The 20,422-nt window shown below is 41.4% G+C and overlaps 2 protein-coding genes across 3 annotated transcripts in view; both read right to left on the bottom strand.

Annotated features, from left to right (window-relative positions):
• Positions 1 to 162: 162 nt before the first annotated feature.
• Positions 163 to 15,267, bottom strand: LOC128350509 (arylsulfatase H-like). The gene is made up of 9 exons (XM_053308930.1): positions 15,260 to 15,267; positions 12,377 to 12,517; positions 10,053 to 10,174; positions 9,349 to 9,482; positions 7,136 to 7,178; positions 6,702 to 6,836; positions 4,868 to 5,030; positions 2,907 to 3,028; positions 163 to 883 (listed from the first exon to the last, which is right to left on the bottom strand). The coding sequence occupies exons 1-9, from the start codon at positions 15,265 to 15,267 to the stop codon at positions 504 to 506; spliced, it is 1,248 nt and encodes a 415-aa protein (XP_053164905.1). The 3' UTR covers positions 163 to 503.
• Positions 15,140 to 20,422, bottom strand: part of LOC128352197 (arylsulfatase D-like) — a 22,038-nt gene continuing 16,755 nt past the window's right edge. For both annotated transcript variants that reach the window (XM_053312542.1, XM_053312543.1), the window contains exons 9-10: positions 20,016 to 20,137; positions 15,140 to 17,221 (exon numbers count right to left, since the gene is read on the bottom strand). In XM_053312542.1, coding sequence (XP_053168517.1) covers positions 16,854 to 17,221; positions 20,016 to 20,137 — 490 coding nt within the window. In that variant the 3' untranslated portion in view covers positions 15,140 to 16,853. The remainder of the gene's footprint in view (positions 17,222 to 20,015; positions 20,138 to 20,422) is intronic.

Here is a 20,422-nt window from a genome sequence, read left to right as displayed (position 1 = left end):
GAATACCCCTTCAAAACCCATCTTCTGCTAATGCAATTAAACCTTCATCTCTCATTCTCGTCATCAAAACCACAATCCCTATTGTCAACGGTATGAAAGATGCAGCAAAAAAGCGAGGAAAACACGGGAAACTCGGCGAAAAACAAAGGCTAATAAGCCAGAAACCGTGTAGTAAATATATTAAGTTCATATACTATAGAACATATGAAACACATAGTCTGAGAAGTACAATATCACTGAGAGGATCAAACAATGGAAGAATCCACCACAATTTCCTGAATGGACATAGAAATATCCAACAATATTCAGCAATGAACAATATGTATCTAAGTCCCAAGATGAATGGTGTCCTGTCTAAGGAGTCAGAAGGCAATGAGAAGCATGATGCCAAAGGTAATGTCCAGGATGAAAATACATATGCTCCTATTACTTGGTCTATTTTCTCTTTGTTTTCTCTTTATTATCCCAACAGGCGTCCTAGGTTGTAGACCTGTTTCCTCCCGCTATGGCAGGGCTTCATCAGGAGAAACAAAACTAAATCTTTTACTACACCAACAGAAGGGGAATCTTCCACAGCATGGCTGCAGCCATGGCTTCCATACTGTATTGTACAGATCAAGTTGCTGAGGTACAGGAGTGAGTGCCTGACGATGTTCTTCAACTGCTCTTTCAACCTGACTTACAATTATGTTGAAAAGTGGCTCTGAACCTGGTGACAAAGGGTTGGCTTCAGAAGGGTCACACGAGAGGTCATAAAGCACTGGGGGGTTGTGGTGGGTGACACTCTCTCCAGAACAGGCACAAACTCTTGTTCCATAGCAAGCTCCAGCCCCCTCTGGTGTAAAGTTTGGGGTCACATAATGGGCCTTCCAGAGAGCACCACCTTCGAGAAGAAACCAAAAGATAGTAAATGCAATGCCTGGGAAATAAATGTGCCCCACCACACACACACACACACACACACACACACACACCTCTACCTATTTTCTGTCATTCTCAAGGAAATTGGAGTCAAATTACTTTATAGTACTTACTTCACTAATTCTTTGAAAAGGCTGTTAAGTAGAAGCCTTTCTCCATTTCTTTTAAGAACTATTTTGTAACCTTTATCCTCATCATGCAGTTTTAGCCACAATAATAAATTGCTAGCTGTCTTGGAGGAATGCTTCTCCATGGGATAAATGGAATTCCACTTTTTCCCTTTGCAGTCTACTAGCCTTAAAAATAGTCTTGGAGAGTAGTGCTCATTCAACAAAGCAGAGAAGCAGCAGTTGATTATGAGGTGCTCCATTGTGGTTTCAAAATATTTTAAAGTGCCCTGAATCTACCTTGTGAGATTGTCTCCATGGTACTGTTCATTTAAAGATGTATTTATGTCACTTAAACCAGCACAGACAAATATACAGAATATATAAAATGCAGCTTCATTGTGCCCATAGAACTTGTAGAAGTTATTCACACGAGCAGCCCTACCCAGGCTTGCACAGCCCTACCCTGTGTGTGCTCTTCACTGGGGTAGCTTGGGGTTTTAAGCTGGGCTTATATTGGGGGAGAAGGGCACGTTTCTGAAGGCTGGGCTGCATTTCCCCAGCCTCCAGATGGCCACACCGCTCACAGCGCAGCTCATATAGGTGCATGGGCGGCATGGCCAAAGAGATTGGCTGCATCATCTGGGAGGGAAGGTAGGTGTGATCCTGCCTTCCCCCCTGCCCTCCCCCACACAATTAAGTCATATGAACGACTGTACTGTATCAGGAAACCAAATGGTATTCATGAATCCTAATAAAAGGAAGTCATATAAATGAAGTTCCTGTTATTGTTTCTGATTGCATAATTTAGATGTGGAAGTCTTAAAGCTGACTATGTCTTAAAGCTGACTATGATCAGGCTGAATTACCTTCAGACTTCAGAGAGCACAACCACCTAGCAATTCTGTTGCTTCGAAGATGGCCATTTTTCAGGATATACAATTGCAAATGGGAACAACAAAGACATGGCTTTTTGTGCACAGAAAACTTACATACCCCTGCCCCCTAGTGAAACATTTCATAATATACATGTCCAGCTTCTAATTACAGAAGCAAAACAACCCAGAAACCACCATCTTTCTACTTGGAAAGCTATGTGGTGTAAAAATTTGCAAGCTTTAAGCTTAATGCAAAAATGTTTAACCCTTTATCAATTTTATCTTCTTCTTTTTTTAGGAATGGAGCTAAGTGTGGCACTATCCATTTCTTAATGGAATTGAAGGACAGAGCTGTATTGCCACAAAGGTAATCCAGTCCAAGCCCCTGAAGAAAGGCAAAATCCACCATGCACAAAAGAGTGACAGGTACATGTCAGCACTTCTCAATCCATACTTACTGCAAGCGAGTAATGTATTCATTAAACCCTTACATAAATAATGTGGGCAGGAAATGTAACCTATACTATCATGTTGGTTCCCACCAGAATGGCCGAATTGGCACAGAAGCTACATGTCACTTCCCTCAGTTCATGAGGAAGACTTAAGGAGGGACACTTTTCTGGCCTCCTTCCCTTCAAGCAAGGAAAAGCCACACAGGTATTCAAGATCAGTAAGTATTTAAACCTCCTTCTCTGTTCAGTCAATGGAAGTACCCCTCGGGAATTTGACCAGACATTTCCAAAAATGGTTTCATGTTCAGTCTAATTAGAAAGGGAAGCAAGGTGCTTTAAAAAAAAAAAGGAAAGCAGAGATACTAGCTACCTAATTCTGAAGGAACTTCAGACCTAAATCTGAAGGACTGACAGAGCCTGGTTTATAACCCTTGGCAGAGAATCAAACAAATTGTATCAGACTAGGCTCAATGCTTCAAACCTTGAGCTGCATAATATATGCTACTCAAATATAACTATCTGATGGAGGGAGAACATTTTATACTCACTTTCCTTCTGGTGCCAGCGCACTGCATGTAAATATGACCCACAGTAATGAAACATGAATTTGTGCTCTGAATCCTGCACTGCTCCTTGCAATAATGCTACCTGGTTCTTGCCATCGATTACCCTAACATAAAGAGAACGATGCATTCAGTAAAACAGTCTATTTTTATTCTTAAATCGCATTCCCAGCAAAATCTGAAGGTTCTGCTAAAGTAGAGGTCAAAACTGGCAAGGATTAGATATGGGATTATCTACATCACTTCTGTTGGATTCTGGCAGGTCCTCTTTGTGCCAGCACACTTCCTATAGCATATATTCTACAGGGTGCTTTCCAGCTTAGCTCCTCAAAAGCAGCAAAATGCTTCCGTTCAGGCAAATCACATTTGAAATGTAAACAGCAGGGGGAGCAATCTCGCGGAAACGAACAACCTGAAAAAACAGCAACTTTTAAACGCCGGATACATGATGTCATAGCACTATATCGCAGCGATTAAATTTGAAACGACATCCGAAATGTAAATGGCACCCTGCTGTCAGCGTAGGGACTGCAGTGTCATAACACAGTAAGTGTGGAAGCACACTTCAGAGATCTACCGTGACCCTGTTGCAGGGTGTAATCTGGAAAGAGCCCAGGCTTGAAAAGTCTTTGCCGTTGAATACTTTGTTAAGTTGTACTGCATTTTAGGCTTTGTAGTTTCACACTTGTTGCAGACACACAGGCCCACATATTCCATAGCATAATGCAGTACGTTCTGAGCCACCCGCACGGCTTCAGGCTCCTAAGAAACCACCTGTTATCTTGGATAAGAGCACAAATTACTTAAAGTCGTGTGCCTGCATTCAAAGGGAGCACTACTTTGATAGGAAATAATGTAAGTAACACATCCAAAGTGCAAGCACACTACTTTAAGGATTTGTGCCCTTGCACAAGACTGCTAATGGTTGCTTAGGAGCCTGAAGCAGTGCGTGTGGCTCAGAATCACCTGCTTTATTCTGTGAATCATATTGGCCACTTCATTTAGTTCTTGCTTAATTTAGTTCTCACTTGTTTCACTACCCAAAGGGTTTAATACCATTATCTCTTCAATACATTCTAGAAACTGTAAGGATTACATTTCTCATTAAAAGGGATATGTCCTGGATGCACGAGTTCCAATATAATTATTTATTTAACTTATTTCTATACCGCCCCAAACTTGCTTCTCTGGGCAGTTACTTGCAGAACTCCTGCAACAGGGGCTCCCCTGTTGATTTCAGTGGCTGGAGCCAATCTAATATGCAAATTGATTAAAATGAATTCTCTGTCCTCCACATATGGAATAAACCATGTGTGAGCATCTGAGCACACAATGGATTTCTGGATCTGGGCAGTGTTCTACAAGAGCTGAGATTATTTGGAATCTCTGCGGGGTGGAGGTGGAAATCATGCCACATTCAAATTTGTGAAGAAATGGATGAACTATATATTTAATCATTTTGACCACATGGATCTGTTTGTACTCTGACACACCTTAGTGTGGAACACAAGCATGGATAAAATGGCTACAGGTTTGCTGTTGTCAAGATATCAAGACAATAAATTCCTATTCATACATGCAAATTCTTTTAGTACAAGGAAATATAAGTTTACAAAAAAGCATCAACCTTTTAACGTGGAAATCCATCTGTAATTGTTATTGAATTAATGTTAAGTTATTTAACTGTAATTACTGTTATCAAAAGGTCAAAATATTTTCATTCTCATTAGAACAATCCTTGCTGAATGCAGCTGCATTCTGCAATTTTAGCATAATCCATGCAACATTACTGATGAAATAAATGAAGAGGTTTTTAGATATGTAGATTGTAATGTGTCAAGATCAATATGCTAATCTTAAGATTGTCATATGGAGTATATTTTTGCAAGTTTTTCATGATTAAAATAGAATACATCTCGATCTACTTTTAGACTAATATTCCATACCTGTCTTGTGGCACTGATGCCCCAGCCAAGTGAACTACTGTCGGATAAATATCCATAAGGCTCGTTGGTTCATCAATCACCGTGTTAACAGGGACATATCCTGGCCATCTGACTATTCCCGGCACACGTATGCCACCTTCCCAGCCTCCCATACCTTTTCCACCTGCCATGAAAGTAGTAATAAGAGAGACACATAGTTAAATCTTGAGTTAAAACAACAATAAATTGGCCAAATCAATTTTTCTCCACATACCGACTAGCTATGTCATTTAGAAGTTCCTGTCAATCCCAACATGAACAGAAAAAAAGGAAAAGTGTCCATATTTCAGAACAGATATACCTCCACATGCACCATCTTTTGTACATAGAAAAACAGCAACAGTGTGCAACATACCATAAACAGGTAGCCCCCTCTCCAATATGACTTCCTGCATACAATTCTAGATACAGGTTGTTATCTGCATTTGAGTCTGCATTTTCAGGGCAGCCTCTAACAGCATGTTTTACCTCATTTTTCTCTGGAAGCATATCTAGATTGGGCCATTATATTTAAACAAACCTCCTTTCTTAAAGCAGACATATTGGTCTGAACTGAATTAAAGGAGTCGATTTTGTCCAGTGAATGATAGAAGTAGTAGCTAAAGAACTGATTCACATAGTCATTGTGACTGACAACATTGTGCAAATCACCACCTGCAGCAAAAGGCTATCATTTCCCCCTTTATAAAGGGTCAATTTATGCACTTACTTTACACAAATATGACAAATATTTATATACTGCTTTTCAACAAAAGTTTCCAACACAGTTTACATAGATATAAATAAATATATAAATAAAATAAAATGGCTCCCTGTCCCCAAAGGGCTCACAGTCTAAAAAAGAAACATAACATTTATACCCGCAAAAGCCACTGGAGGAATGCTGTGCTGGGGGATGGATAGGGCCAATTGCTCTCCCCCGCTAAATAATCTTTGCTCAGTTAGCATGGCACTTTACCATATGGTGATTACCAGCAGTCACTTCAGAGTGATAGTGAAGAACTATGTGGAACTCACTCTTTTACATAGACACACCACATTCTCAGAGGTGCACCTGGGTAATTTTGGAGCCTGGACCTAAAGGCCTTTTGAGGCCCCACCTCCCCTGCAAATTAAGCATCATCATGCTATGCTGGGCGACCACATCACCCAGGACAAACTAAAGAGGATTTGGGGGGCTCCCAGGGGCTGTGGAGGCCCTGGACTTCGGCCCCAAAGTCCAGGGGTAAGAGCACCTCTGCACAGTCTCACTACAAACATAAACATGTCTTTTAATCCTTCACATTCTATTGTAGCCTGACATATCTTTATTGAGACCACACAACATGATGCTTTCTTTTAAAGTCCCAGACTTCACAGCCACCCAGGTTCGCAATTTCAAAGCAAAAACCAACCCCACCTGAATATTAAATACTGCTGGGATTTTTTTTTTAAAGCATTTTGAAGCAAGATGCGTTTTGAAGATATATTGGTGATTTAAAAGAAGAAAACCACAGGAGTGATCCCTGTTGGATCCAGATGACAATTTTATTATTGTTGTGTGTGCCAATTTTATGATTGGCGGGGAAGATATGGGTCTGCTGCTTAAAGGCAGACCAATAAAGCCTCTCACCTCTGTTTGGATCCTGGCCATATTGGTGACCTTTTCACTGATAAGAGCTACTATTGTAAAGTTTCATACAAGTTTCCGAACCGTGTGACTTTTCTTCAAAAAAAAGTTTAAATGGGGAATACTTTAAAAAATGAAATCAATTCTCTCTTTCTGGAAGTTCTGCACTTCACATACTAATCTTACTTTTATAAATACCGTTCCAGCCACCTAGCTGAGCATTTTCTTCCTTAGCCTCCAAAAATCCTCCATGATCAGATGTAAAGTAAGTAAAAGTGTTATTCCTCAAGTCCTCTTTATCAATTGCAGCAAGAATTTTTCCTACAGCAGAAAAAAAATATTAATAATAATAATAAGAAGCCTGTCAAGTGAAAAGTTTGATCAAAAGAAAAAAAGGGGCTATAATGGGACTATTTGCGGGAACTGGTGACAACAGAAGTAGATTTCAAATTTACATACCTCCATTTAAAGTATTTGTGCATCTGGTTTCATATAGAACATATCACCTTCAGTCTAAAGCTATGGAGGAAAGTCTGCTTTTCTTTTATAAGAAAAAGGGAAGAGGTTCCAGGAAGGCTTGCCTTACTCTGTGCACTTCTTTAAAAATTACTGCTACTTACCTACCATCCAGTCCATCTCTTCTACATTGTCCCCAATATTGTTCTATTCTTCAATCCTTGTCTTCTTGGTTCCATGAAATATTCTAATTTTCTGAGATTGTGGATTTGGGGTTTTCATGAGCTGTACGCCATGATCATCACAATTATAACAAATTAAGGCTTGACTTATCTCGCTTTGCATGTAATGTGTTTGTCTCATATCAGTTTCACCTTTTAATTTGCATTACTGAAATTAATGGACTTTTGCACGATATTCTAATTTTTCGAGTTTTACCTGCCCTAAGCACAGTTTTCTAACCTCCTGTTACAAAAATTAGAACATTTATATGTTACTAGTTGGGCCAGGCGCAGAGCATCTGCACCTCCGGCCGCCCCCCCCCACTGTTGCTCCCCTCCCACCAGTACGCCCGGCTTTCTGGCCAACCAGCCACTTCCCCCCTGCCCGCTTCTCACCCCCCCAGGCTTTCTGGTGGGCTGGCCAGCTGGCCCGCTTCCTCTCCCCCACACCCTGCCTGCTTGGGATTAGAGAGCTGCCCATGCATGGGATTAGGAACATAGGAAACTGCCATATACTGAGTCAGACCATTGGTCGATCTAGCTCAGTATTGTCTTCACAGACTGGCAGCAGCTTCTCCAAGGTTGCAGGCAGGAATCTCTCTCAACCCTATCTTGGAGAAGCCAGGGAGGGAACTTGAAACATTCTGCTATTCCCAGAGTGGCTTCATCCCCTGAGGGGAATATCTTACAGTGCTCACACATCAAGTCTCCCATTCATATGCAACCAGGGCAGACCCTGCTTAGCTACGAGGACAAGTCATGCTTGCTACCACAAGACCAGCTCACCTCTGCCCGATTAGCGATAGGTATGTTTAGGAGAATATCTATATCTATAAAATCCCTATGTCAATATGGTTGTTGGTCTCTTGAAGCTCAAGACCAGAGACTAAGGCGGTAGAGTGGCACCTGTTGGAGCAGGGGGCAGCAGAACCTGGCAATACTTGGCATTTTTTATTTAATTTTTAAAAAGAGCTTTCAAGCCTCTCCAGAATCTCCAAATCATTGCCCTCCATATGTCATCTTAAAGTAGATTTAGTATGCTTGTATGGGTGTGTACAGTATAAAGTATAAGTATAACTTTATAAAAACATACTGTATCTATTAGGGGTGTGCAATTCGGGAATTCGGTGATTCGGTTTGGGACCCAAACCGAATCACCCCTGTTCTGTTTTGTGCCCAAATATGGGCCACCCGAATCACCCTTGATTTGGTTTGGATTTGGATTTAATCCGAATCTGAATTGATTCGGGGGTAAAAAAGGGGCAGAATTTTGGGGTGGGGTGGTAGTGCCCAATGGGTGGAGTCTACCACCCCAATTTCAGGGGAATTGGGCAAAGGGCTGATTTTTGGGGAATTTTTGAAATTTTAGTGACTTTGGGGCAGTTCGTGGGCATAGCATGGGATCTGGGCAAAAAGAGTGGGGTGGCGTGGTAGTGCCTAATGGGTGGAGGCTACCACCCCAATTTCAGGGGGATTGGACAAAGGGCTGATTTTTTGAGAATTTTTGAAGTTTTAGTGACTTTGGGGCAGTTTGGGGGCAGAAAGTGGATCTGCCCCAAAAGAGTGGGGTGGGGTGGTAGTGCCTAATGGGTGGAGGCTGCCACCCCAATTTCAGGGGGATTGGGCAGAGGCCTGATTTTTGGGGAATATTTGAAGTTTTGGTGTCTTTGGGGCAGAAAGTGGATCTGCCCCAAAGGAGTGGGGTGGGCTGGTAGATAGTGCCTAATGGATGGAGGCTACCACCCGTCCCCAATTTCAGAGTGATTGGGCAGAGGGGTGAATTTTGGTGAATTCTGAGGTTTGTCTTCATAAGGTGAAGTGTGCTAAATTGATTACTTCCTCATATTCATAGTAATAGAGAGTGTGAAAAAGTGAAAGTGGGGTCATGAGAGTTGTCTAATTGGAAAAAAATCTCATTTGCTATGATAGAATGAGAATTCACACCTCAGAAGTTTTTTCTAAAACTAAAACTTCAAAAAATCCCCCCAAATCAACCATGAACCGAATCACCCGAATTTTTCATGCCTGAAATTCGGGTGATTCGGCTCGGCCCCGAAAAATATCAGGGGACATCGGGGGTGATTCGGTTCGGCCCCGAATCACCCGAACTTGCTCGTTTCGGGCACAGATCGTTCTGTGCCCGAAATTTTTTGCACATCCCTAGTAGCTATAAGGCCAGTGGCATAGACTTGCTGCTGTAATAATTTAGCAAATGTAACTTCATTTGGTGGGAGCCCTCCTGAGGCACCAACACGACTGATGACATGGTGCTCAGTTCTGGATGTCATGCCTAAAAAAAAGAAAGGAGGAAGAAGCAGGAGTCCCGTCTCCAATAGGCAGGGGTATGCAAATTGCCTTGCAGTGATCTCAACAACAAATTCAGGCATGAACCAAAAAAACCAACCATGAAGTTTCCCTAGTTGCTTCACTGCAGACTCCAATATACACAACCTATCACCCTGTGCTTCAGAAATGTAGATGGCCCCTCCACACCTCTCTCAGGTGATGTTCAGCAACTTAGCTTGGCAGTGCTACCTCAGCATGGTCTCAGCCGATTGTTGGAATAGCCAGGCTATACAGACTCTTCACACACTCTAGGCCTAAATGGGCTGTGTACAAGGGGTTGTGGTGCCCTATACAGCATTATGGCTCAGTAGGAGAAGGGATCTTGCCATGGTAAGTCCTGTTCTGAGGGAACGTATCTGTGACACAGAAGGAGACATCTCAGAATGTGGTAGTGCTCCAGGGGCCTAGACAGAGCTGGTGATGGCTGTGGCTAATCCTTGGGTTCTATGCATCATTGGTGGGGCAGGCACCAGCTCTGTCTAACATACATCAGTCAGCCAACGACGGCACCAACCTGATCGGATGGGGTATCTGCCAGTCAGGAAAGCTGCTCTGCTTGGGGTACAAAGTGAGGCTGCAGAAATGTGCTGAGTGAGTTTCACTCCTTCCTTTGCTAGCTGGTCAATATTAGGGGTCCTAAGTAGAAAGGAAGTATTACTACACTTAGGCAACATTTAGGTAACATTTTGTTATATCAAAAGAGAAATTAATGCAATGTGTGCCCTTCCTTTGGTAGCTGATCAGTACTAGAGACTGTATACACATTAAACTGTAGACATATAATCCAGTGACTCCAGATGAAAATCAATCACTCAATCCTTTATTTTGGTTTCTGACCAGCAAAAAACTAGCCACATCTAATAATCGCTTAACAAAGAGCAACCAAACAAATCTACATAATTACCACTTATATAAATGTATGAAATATATCTATCATACAATTATTCCATTAGAAACTGAAGTCATTCTACCAACCAGCCTTACCTGGGTAGAGCTGGACATGAGAAGCACCAGGATTGGTCCCGATCCTGGTGCTTTACCTGGTAGACTGGGTTTTGTACCCGGGCTAAAAGTGATGTAGGAGGGGTGTGTGTGTGCGCCCTCCAGCACTACTCCCCAGTCGTGTGGATGACAAGGCTGCTGGCAACATCTCCTGGGTTGCTGGTAGCTCCTCCTGGGCTGCCAGGAGCCATTTTAACATAGAGGCTGGGGGAAGGATCGACCTGACCTCAGGGATTTCCACAATGCACCACACTGCTCACACAGTGGATTGTCGGATTCCTGGAGGCCAAGTTTCATTCCCCTAGCCTCCAGATCACCATGCTACTCACTGCAGCAGTGATTGTGTGGGTGCATGAGTGGTGAGGCACCGGAGGTCATGAGGGAAGGTAGGAACAATCCTGCCATCCCCAGCCCTATCCGAAGTGGTCGTGAGAATGACCTCATTATCTTCTGTCTAATTTTACTAACTACTACCACATAAAATTTGACTACTATATACAAAATATCAGTATCCTGAAAAAAGAGAAGGGAACATTCATTTTAAAAAATCATCTGAATGCCCTGGCACTAGATGAAAATTGTTTTTTAAAAGCAAGCAAACAAAAATAATAGAATTATTATTATTTATTTTATTTAATTCATTTATATACCATCCAAAATGCAAGTTCTCTGGGTGGTTTACAGGACAATAAAAACAGCCAATAAAAGATTAAAACATTTTAACAATTAAAATTAACATGTTAAAACTATTAAAACACAATCTAATTAAAAGCCTGGGTGAACAAATGCATCTTGACTGCCCTTTTAAAAGTTGTAAGAGATAAGGAGGCTCTTATTTCAGCAGGAAGTGTGTTCCAAAGCCTCGAGGCAGCAATGGAGAAGGCCCATCCCCGAGTAGCCACCAGACGAGCTGGTGGCAACTGCTGATGAACCTCTCCAGATGATCTCAATGGGCGGTGTGGTTCATAGTGAAGAAGACGTTCTCTTAAGTACCCAGGGCCCAAGCTGTTTAGGGCTTTATAGGTTATAACTAAAACCTTGTACTTGAATGCATTGGTTGCTCTAGCTTTGCAAGTTAGAATGTTAGTTAATAATAATACTAGGTGGCAAAGTCCAACAGGGCTACAAGAAGAAGCAAAAGAGAGAAGATGTGACATTTTCATATATGGGACACACTATTTTTGCTAGCATCTCATGCTTCTTGAGAAAGAAAGCAATGGAGGGACATCTGTAGTGGATATGAGCATTCTTTCCCAAACAGATGTTACAGTTTAAACTTCATATTAAAAATAAGAAGAAAACTAGCATAACAGCTAGCGTGCATCTACATGAATATCAGCAAAACCATTCTATCGATTAAAGTGTCTACAGGTGGATTTTCATGGATGAAAATGCCTCTGGGCCTTGGAGTTGCCACAGGAACTTTTGTATTTGCACTGTACATTCTATTTCAGTGTTGCCTTTTACCTGCAGCATCTTGATGAGATAAATTTATATTTATGTTTGAATTTCTATGCCTACCTTCTAACCTTCAGAGGTTTCAGTTCAGTATGCCTATTGTGCACAGGCTTCTAATGGAAAGCCATTGATTTCCCGAACAAATGGGTTTTCCCTTTTGCTCCTCCTGGGATTAAGGGATAATCCTGATGTCTATGTAAAGCAAGGCCTTTTGCAATGGGGAAGTGCCCTGGATTTCACATCGGCAGGGGACCACATCAACACTGACAAACAGTATACTCCAATGGAGAAAGAGATGCCATTGACAAAGGTGGCGGAGCAGTGGTTAAACGAACATTTCCTGGGCCTCTCAGAGGCCAGTTTTAAAGTTACACTTACCTTATTGTATCATTACCAAAACAGCCTAAATCACCATACCCAAGATCATCTGCCATTATCAGCAAAATGTTGGGTCTTGACATGTTCATCCCACATGTTTGGTGAAATAAGAAGGAAATTAGCATAACAGCTAGAGTGCATCTACATGAACAACAGCAAAACCATTCAATCAATTAAAACATCTACAGGTGGATTTTCTACAATAATGTATGAGAGGAGTAAGTCATTATGTAGAGCATTTCCCCCCTCCTTCTATGCTGAAGTTTTCTTGGGCAACCTCCTTTCACCATCCTTCCACACACATTTACATACTAAAACTTCATCAGGACATTCTTAACTAAAATGCCTACAGCAGTATCCATTCAGGAGAACAAAACAAAATCCTGCACTTGGTGACTTTTCCCTACATGAATATATGTATATATTACCCAAACACCATGAGAACAAGATGCTTTTTCAGCTTAAAGTTTGTATCCTGAAGCAAGACAAGCATGTAGAGCAGGTCTGGGGTATAGCAAGATTGGAGAGGGCCATGGGACAAAAAATGAAGTTGCTCCCCCTACCATCCCACCTTCTTCTTTGGAGAGGCAGGAGGCGAAGAGCAAAGAGCAAGCTGTAGCTCAGCCAGTGCCCCCCTTCCTCAGAGACCCAAGGAATAGAGTTGTCAGGTCCAGATGGTGAAAAAAGTCAATATCCATCACCAAAAAAGTGGAAAGAAAGGACGCTTTTCACCAAAACAGTTTCCAAGAAGTCTCCACTTTGCATACAATTTGCATATGTTTATTGGCATTATAGATGCATATTTTGTTATCTGGATAATTTGAAAATAAATACAGCTCACCACTGTGAAGCTGACGACCAGGTGAGCAGTATGTCTGCTTAGTTTGCTGTCTAGGTGCAGAGTTCTCAAGGCCCCTGTTTCTTAACCACAAATTCAGCAACCAAACCCCACCCCAAAAGCAGCTAGGCGCCTCCTGCTCCTTCCCCTTCTTGTTGCAATCTTAAAGAGTCAGTTGCTTGCTGCATTTTTGGTGAGCTGAAAAACAGCCAACCCTTGCTTGAATAAGTAAGTTGTGCATAACATATACTCAACTTCAGTATTCATTACTGAAAGCTAGATCAAGGAATAATGAAAGATAAATTTAACACATTAACACTAGCTGCGTTGAACTGCACAGCATACACAATCATGAGGCAAATATTTCTCCTAGCCACTTCCACACAAAAGTCAAGAAATCACAGAAAAAGCTATTGGTAAAACCTAGCATTAGTTGCTATTAGTTGCTAGCATTAGTTGCTATTTGTAACAGAGATCAACTTTAAACATCAACATCCAAAACAAACCCTTGAACATTTTTCTGACCTTTGTATTCCTCTTTTGAGTGTGTTAAGCATCTTCTGCTCTCAAGGTTATATGAAGTGAAGTTATATAGCTAAGGCTTCTGGTTTTTCTGTTTTTGATGGGTCTCTGTCTGTTTTCCCCACCCTCTGCTTCTTTCATCATTTCCAAGAGCATTTCATGTCTTAATGATGATATTACTGTTAAATATTGACATGAACCCCTGGATAGCAATGTGTGAAGTCCATCACCAGGAAGTTTTAAAAGCTACAGTAATTAACTTTGCAGTCTTGTCTACACTTATTGGCTATTAAAGCAGTACAACCTTATGGTTGTTTGTGCTCTGTCACTCCAGGGCGATGTCTAGTAAGTGATCTTCTCGTCTTGCATATTATTTCCAAAGAAAGCAGCGGTTGGCAATATATATTTATTCCCAATTATTAAATATATTGCCTTTTAGTGAGCACCTTATTTTTCTATGCTTTCTTGAACTTTATTAAAAGCAACATGAACTTGTCCTGGTTAACACCCCTTTCCAAATAATATATGAGCTGCAAAGAAAACCACCAAGAATGCTGTGGCAACCCAAAGAACCATTAAGAAATGCCTGGTGGCATACGCTTCTGTGGGTAGAACCTTCTTTCAGAAGGAAGGAGGGAAGCTCACAGAGGAGAAGACCTCAAAAGTACACAGAAGATGTTTTATTGCCCAATGCAATACAAATAGAAATAGCAATAGCACTTACATTTATATACCGCTTTATAGCCAAAGCTCTCTAAGCGGTTTACAATGATTTAGCATATTGCCCCCAACATTCTGGGTACTCATTTTACCGACCTCGGAAGGATGGAAGGCTGAGTCAACCTTGAGCCCCTGGTCAGGATCGAACTTGTAACTTTCTGGTTACAGGGCGGCAGTTTTACCACTACGCCACCAGGGGCTCATATAAAAACTCTTTCTTGGCTAAAATATAAAAACTCTTTCTTGGCTAAGATTCATGTGCAGTCTTTTTCAATATAAGAAGTTGTATCTTAAAAGTTTAATGCATCATGAAAAATTAACATGAATATTAAATACCAAGTAAGCTCATCTGTGTACTAGGACCACAATTAAAAAGTTATATTTAAAACCTACATTTTCCAAAACATACCAAAGTGGGGAGAGGAGAGAAAGAGGTCTGCAGGGCTGGTGGGGGGAAGCCAGTGACGTAGGGAAAAACAGAGTGGTATGGTATGTGGTTAGGAAAGAAGAAGAGTCAAGGTTGGGGGAAAGTGGTGAACCGTGTGTTTTGTTCTTTGCTGCTGCTGGTGAGGAGGTTGCAACTCACGTCACTGCCTATATATATATATATATATATATATATATATATATATATATATATATATATATTAGAGAGAGAGAGAGAGAGATCACTCACACACACACACTTCTATTTATTTATTTTTCATGTGTACTATGCAATATACATAATTTACACAAAAAACAACACCCCCTCCACCAAAAAAAAATCCCCTTTACTTGAATGAATATCAAAGAGGACCTACACAATCATCGTTATAAACCCAAAGAGTATTTACATAATAAATGTCATTTTAATCCTTCTGGCCTTGTATAGTTGGATTTGGAATTATCAATACAATTTTAAAAAGAAACCCATCTTTCCAAAAAGTAACATTTGTTATTCAAACTCAAAGCAGCTTTGATTTGCAAACACAATGTAAATCCCAAACCCACTCACCAATTTTGTTAAGGAAGACAGCAGCTGAATGCTTTTGAGGAAAAATGACACTTGTTTATAGGGGCAAGGAGCACACAACTAAGGGAAATAGTGTTAACATGTTCATTATTCTTTGAGTGTAAAATCTGAAGGAACTTTTCAAATTATGTTTGTAGGCAAACAACAAATCTTGCCGTTCTCTTCTAGCAACTTTTGCAAATGTGCAAATTCCTTTTGATAGCCAAATAAGCACTATATTTTGCTACTGTTTCTTCTTGGGTTGTTATCTTAGCTACTCACTACTAACTTTATTTTTCATATTTATTTTATTTGTAAGCTTATTTCTATTTGTAGATATTTTTAACATCTATGTGCCTCTTTTTTCGTACGCAGAATGCAACTAAAATTTCTATGCACTGTACAAAAATTAAACACCATATAACCTTGCCTGCTGATCTAAAATCTGATGGTTGTGCAAACTATTTTAAAAATATGATCACACCACAGAGCATTCCAATTATTTACATCCATAAATGAAGGCGTATGCTGGCAAGAGAAAGAAGAATCAATCTTCCTCATTCCCTTTTTTTTAAAACCTAGAAGCCTAAATTAGAAACTTCAATTGAAGTCTAGTAACATATGCTGAATGACAAGAGGCATGGTATTCTAACATGTTTTCCCTTTCTTTTCTTCTGGTATGTATCCTAGACCTTAATGCTGAACTCTGGAGGAAGAAAGCCAGGCATATTAAACTTTGGTCTCATGTCCTCTTAAATGCACTCAGTTACTAATTCTGTGCATAGATTCTGGGTGTTAAATCTTTGTCAGCTCTCCCTTTCAAGTACAACTATCAGTTGAGTTACTAAACAACAACCTAGACATCCCCCTACCTTTTAACCAGCTCTGCAACCACAGAATAAGGTGTAGCTAGAACTGCTCTGAGTTCAATCCTTCACCACCAAGTGCTGATTGTATGTTGGCTTTTTAATATGCAAATAGCAGCTGTGTGGAGCCCTTCATCCAAATCAGGACTACAGGAGGGGTAGTGGTAGAAGTAGGGGCTAGTGATAGAAGTGGGCAAACTCTTTGCCCCACTGCAGTCCTAATATGGATAGCACCCTCCCTCCCCCAACACCTGGCCTAATTAGAGCTTTCCTCCTTTGCCCACTCTCTTCCTGCTGGTGCAGTTCATTATGTGGATCCTGCTTCCCTCAAAGCAGGTAGGAAGGCGAAATAGGTAATGGGACTAGGAAGGGAGTGAGGTGTCCTCCTCCATGGTGGTGACAGCAGGGGCCTCCAGGTTGCAACCAGGCATAATTAACATTGTGGCAGCCAAAAGCACAAGAGACAGTTTTAGTGATCTTGATAGGAGTTCACTGGACAAAAACTTTCATTCTAATAGGACAACTTGTCTAGCCCTCTTAAAGTGAATGGACACTGCCATCTTCCTTGTCACACCAACAGAAGGGGAACGTCCCACAACATGGCTGCAGCCACGGTTTCCACATAATATTGTAGAGCGAGAGCTGCTGTGGAACAGATGCAAGAGTCCCACGATGTTCACCCACAGCTTTTTCTATTCTCTTAAGAACTGCATGGAACACTGGCTCAGTGTCTGATGATAGAGGCATGGCCTCTGATGGATCTCGAGAGAGATCAAACAACAAAGGTGGATCGTGATGTGTTACACCTTCTCCGAAACAAGGGCAAATTCCTTTTCCATAACAGGCCCCTGCACCCTTCGGGTGGAATACTGGTGTCACATAATGGGCTTTCCATAAAGCACCACCTGGAGGGGAGGGAAAGCCTGATGGTGAAAAACATGGGATACAACAACATTCCCTGGAGATTTGTTTACACCCATGCATTCAAAGAAAGTTTCTTGCCAACATAACGAAATGCACAAAAACAGCTCTCTAAAAATCATTTGCATTAGTTGTACTACCGATAATGCATTCTCATGCTGTTTCTTGGTTGATTTCATTTTATCAAGTGCTACAGGCAGTGGTTTATATACAGAGTGGGCAACATTCAGATTAAGTTAGTCTTAACCATGTTTGATTAAAATTAATGGAACTTAAATCAGACAGGATACACTTGTCTCATTGATTTTGATGGGGCTTAGTCTCGATTAACTAGTCTGGATGTTGCTCAGTAACTTTTCTAACTACTGTCTATGGCAGTGTTCTTCACTGAAAGGCCTGGGAGCCAGTGATGGCTCCCATCAATCTTAAGTATGGCTGCCAAGTAATTGTTTATTGGGCCTTTGTGAAGCTTTGGCTAAAGTTGAATACTCTGCACAGTCCCCTTGGCACCATGCGGAGATGATAATTCCCATCATTCAGTGCTGTGCCCATTACTGGGGGGCTCCTTTAAGGGAAACTCACTTGAGCCCCTGCATCTTGGAAAGTGTAGTCCTTCCCAGCACTTTCTCTGTGGATTTCTTGAGAGGGTTCCGTCTCTCTCAAAGGCCCCTCCTCCCAGCACGGAGGAAAGCTCAGTACTGTGCAAAGGTCAGCCCAGTGGGAAATGGCTCTCCCATTGAAGGTGTTTTTTTTGTTTGTTGCCAAAGTGGCCCCACTCGAAAAACAGTGACGATCACTGGTATCTGGCAAACATCTGCACTATAGGGTACCCCTAAAGAATAAGCAGTTAGGCAAAGTATGCCTGTATGGAATGAACATGCTATACCAGTTCTGAAGCTGACGGTGCTGACAACCTTCAGAGGTGGACGTTTGATTAGCTTTCTTTTCTTAACATACTACAAGCATGCTTGTGGTAGCACCACACTAATCTGGAGTATGTGTTTCAGACCAGTGTTGGAATGCACTTCTGTAAGTGCTTCATTAGGAAGTCAGCCACTGAGAAGAAATACATTTACTGTAGTTCGAAGTGGCCATTACATATTAACAGTTCAGGTTTGTCTAACAGGTGAAACTCGAAAAATTAGAATATCGTGCAAAAGTTCATTAATTTCAGTAATGCAAATTAAAAGGTGAAACTGATATATGAGATAGACGCATTACATGCAAAGCGAGATAAGTCAAGCCTTAATTTGTCATAATTGTGATGATCATGGCGTACAGCTCATGAAAACCCCAAATCCACAATCCCAGAAAATTAGAATATTACATGAAACCAATAAAACAAGGATTGTAAATAGAACAATATTGGACCTCTGAAAAGTATAAGCATGCATATGTATTCAGTACTTGGTTTGGGCCCCTTTTGCAGCAATTACTGCCTCAATGCGGCGTGGCATGGATGCTATCAGCCTGTGGCACTGCTGAGGTGTTATGGAAGACCAGGATGCTTCAATAGCAGCCTTCAGCTCTTCTGCATTGTTTGGTCTCATGTCTCTCATCCTTCTCTTGGCAATGCCCCATAGATTCTCTATGGGGTTCAGGTCAGGCGAGTTTGCTGGCCAATCAAGCACAGTAATCCCATGGTCACTGAACCAGGTTTTGGTACTTTTGGCAGTGTGGGCAGATGCCAAGTCCTGCTGGAAAATGAAGTCAGCATCCCCATACAGCTCATCTGCGGAAGGAAGCATGAAGTGCTCCAAAATCTCCTGATAGATGGCTGCGTTGATCCTGGACTTAATGAAGCACAGTGGACCAACACCAGCAGATGACATGGCTCCCCAAATCAACACAGACTGTGGAAACTTCACACTGGACTTCAAGCATCTTGCACTGTGTGCCTCTCCATTCTTCCTCCAGACTCTGGGTCCTTGGTTTCCAAATGAGATGCAGAAGTTGCTCTCATCAGAAAAGAGGACTTTGGACCACTGAGCAACAGACCAGTTCTTTTTTTCTTGAGCCCAGGTAAGACGCTTCTGACATTGTTTGTTGTTCAGGAGCGGCTTGACAAGGAATACGACATTTGAAGCCCATGTCCAGGATCCATCTGTGTGTGGTGGCTCTTGATGCACTAACTCCAGCCTCAGTCCACTCCTTGTGAAAGTCCCCAACACTTTTGAATGGCCTTTTCCTGACAATCCTCTCCAGGCTGCGGTCATCCCTGCTGCTTGTGCACCTTTTTCTTCCACACTTTTCCCTTCCACATAACTTTCTATTAATGTGCTTTGATACAGCACTTTGGGAACATCCAACTTCTTTTGCAATTACCTTTTGAGGCTTTCTCTCCTTATGGAGGGTGTCAATGATGGTTTTCTGCACAACTGTCAAGTCAGAAGTCTTTCCCGTGATTGTGATTCCTAATGAAGCAGACTGAGAGACCATTTAAAGGCTCAGGAACCCTTTGCAGGTGTTATGGATTGATTAGCTGATTGGAGTGGGACACCTGGAGCCTAGACTGTTGAACCTTTTCACAATATTCTAATTTTCTGGGATTGTGGATTTGGGGTTCTCATGAGCTGTACGCCATGATCATCACAATTATAACAAATTAAGGCTTGACTTATCTTGCTTTGCATGTAATGCGTCTATCTCATATATCAGTTTCACCTTTTAATTTGCATTACTGAAATTAATGAACATTTGCACGATATTCTAATTTTTTGAGTTTCACCTGTATATTACAGGAAAATATCCACACTTGGGATAATTTTTTGTACTCACTGTCTTTCTGATGCCACCGTACAGCATGCAAATATGATCCACAGTAATGAAACATGAATTCATGTTCGGAGTGCTTGATGTTTTGTTGGAGTAAAGGCAACAGATTCTTCCCATCAATTATTCTACAGTGATACAGAGAGCAGAAGTCTTCAAACTGAGGAATGGGTGTACTGCAAAGTCTGCAATCAACCAACTGTTAAAAACAAAAGCTTCTGAAATCTTTGAAGCTGTTCTGGAGTCATCAAAACACTTTGATGACACTGAGTTATAACACCCTTAGATGGCCAGACAAGTGTGCCCTGTCACTTATTATGGGAAACAGTCACCAGCACATTTTTCCCCCTTTCAGTCTCCTGTAGTGAAGCTTTATTGGCAGCAACACACTCTTATATCCTCAGATCGATGCT

This window comes from Hemicordylus capensis, chromosome 3, assembly GCF_027244095.1.
Source record: "Hemicordylus capensis ecotype Gifberg chromosome 3, rHemCap1.1.pri, whole genome shotgun sequence".
NCBI lineage: Eukaryota > Metazoa > Chordata > Lepidosauria > Squamata > Cordylidae > Hemicordylus > Hemicordylus capensis.
Note: the sequence above shows the minus strand (reverse complement) of the source record. Positions and strands in the feature narration are given on the sequence as shown.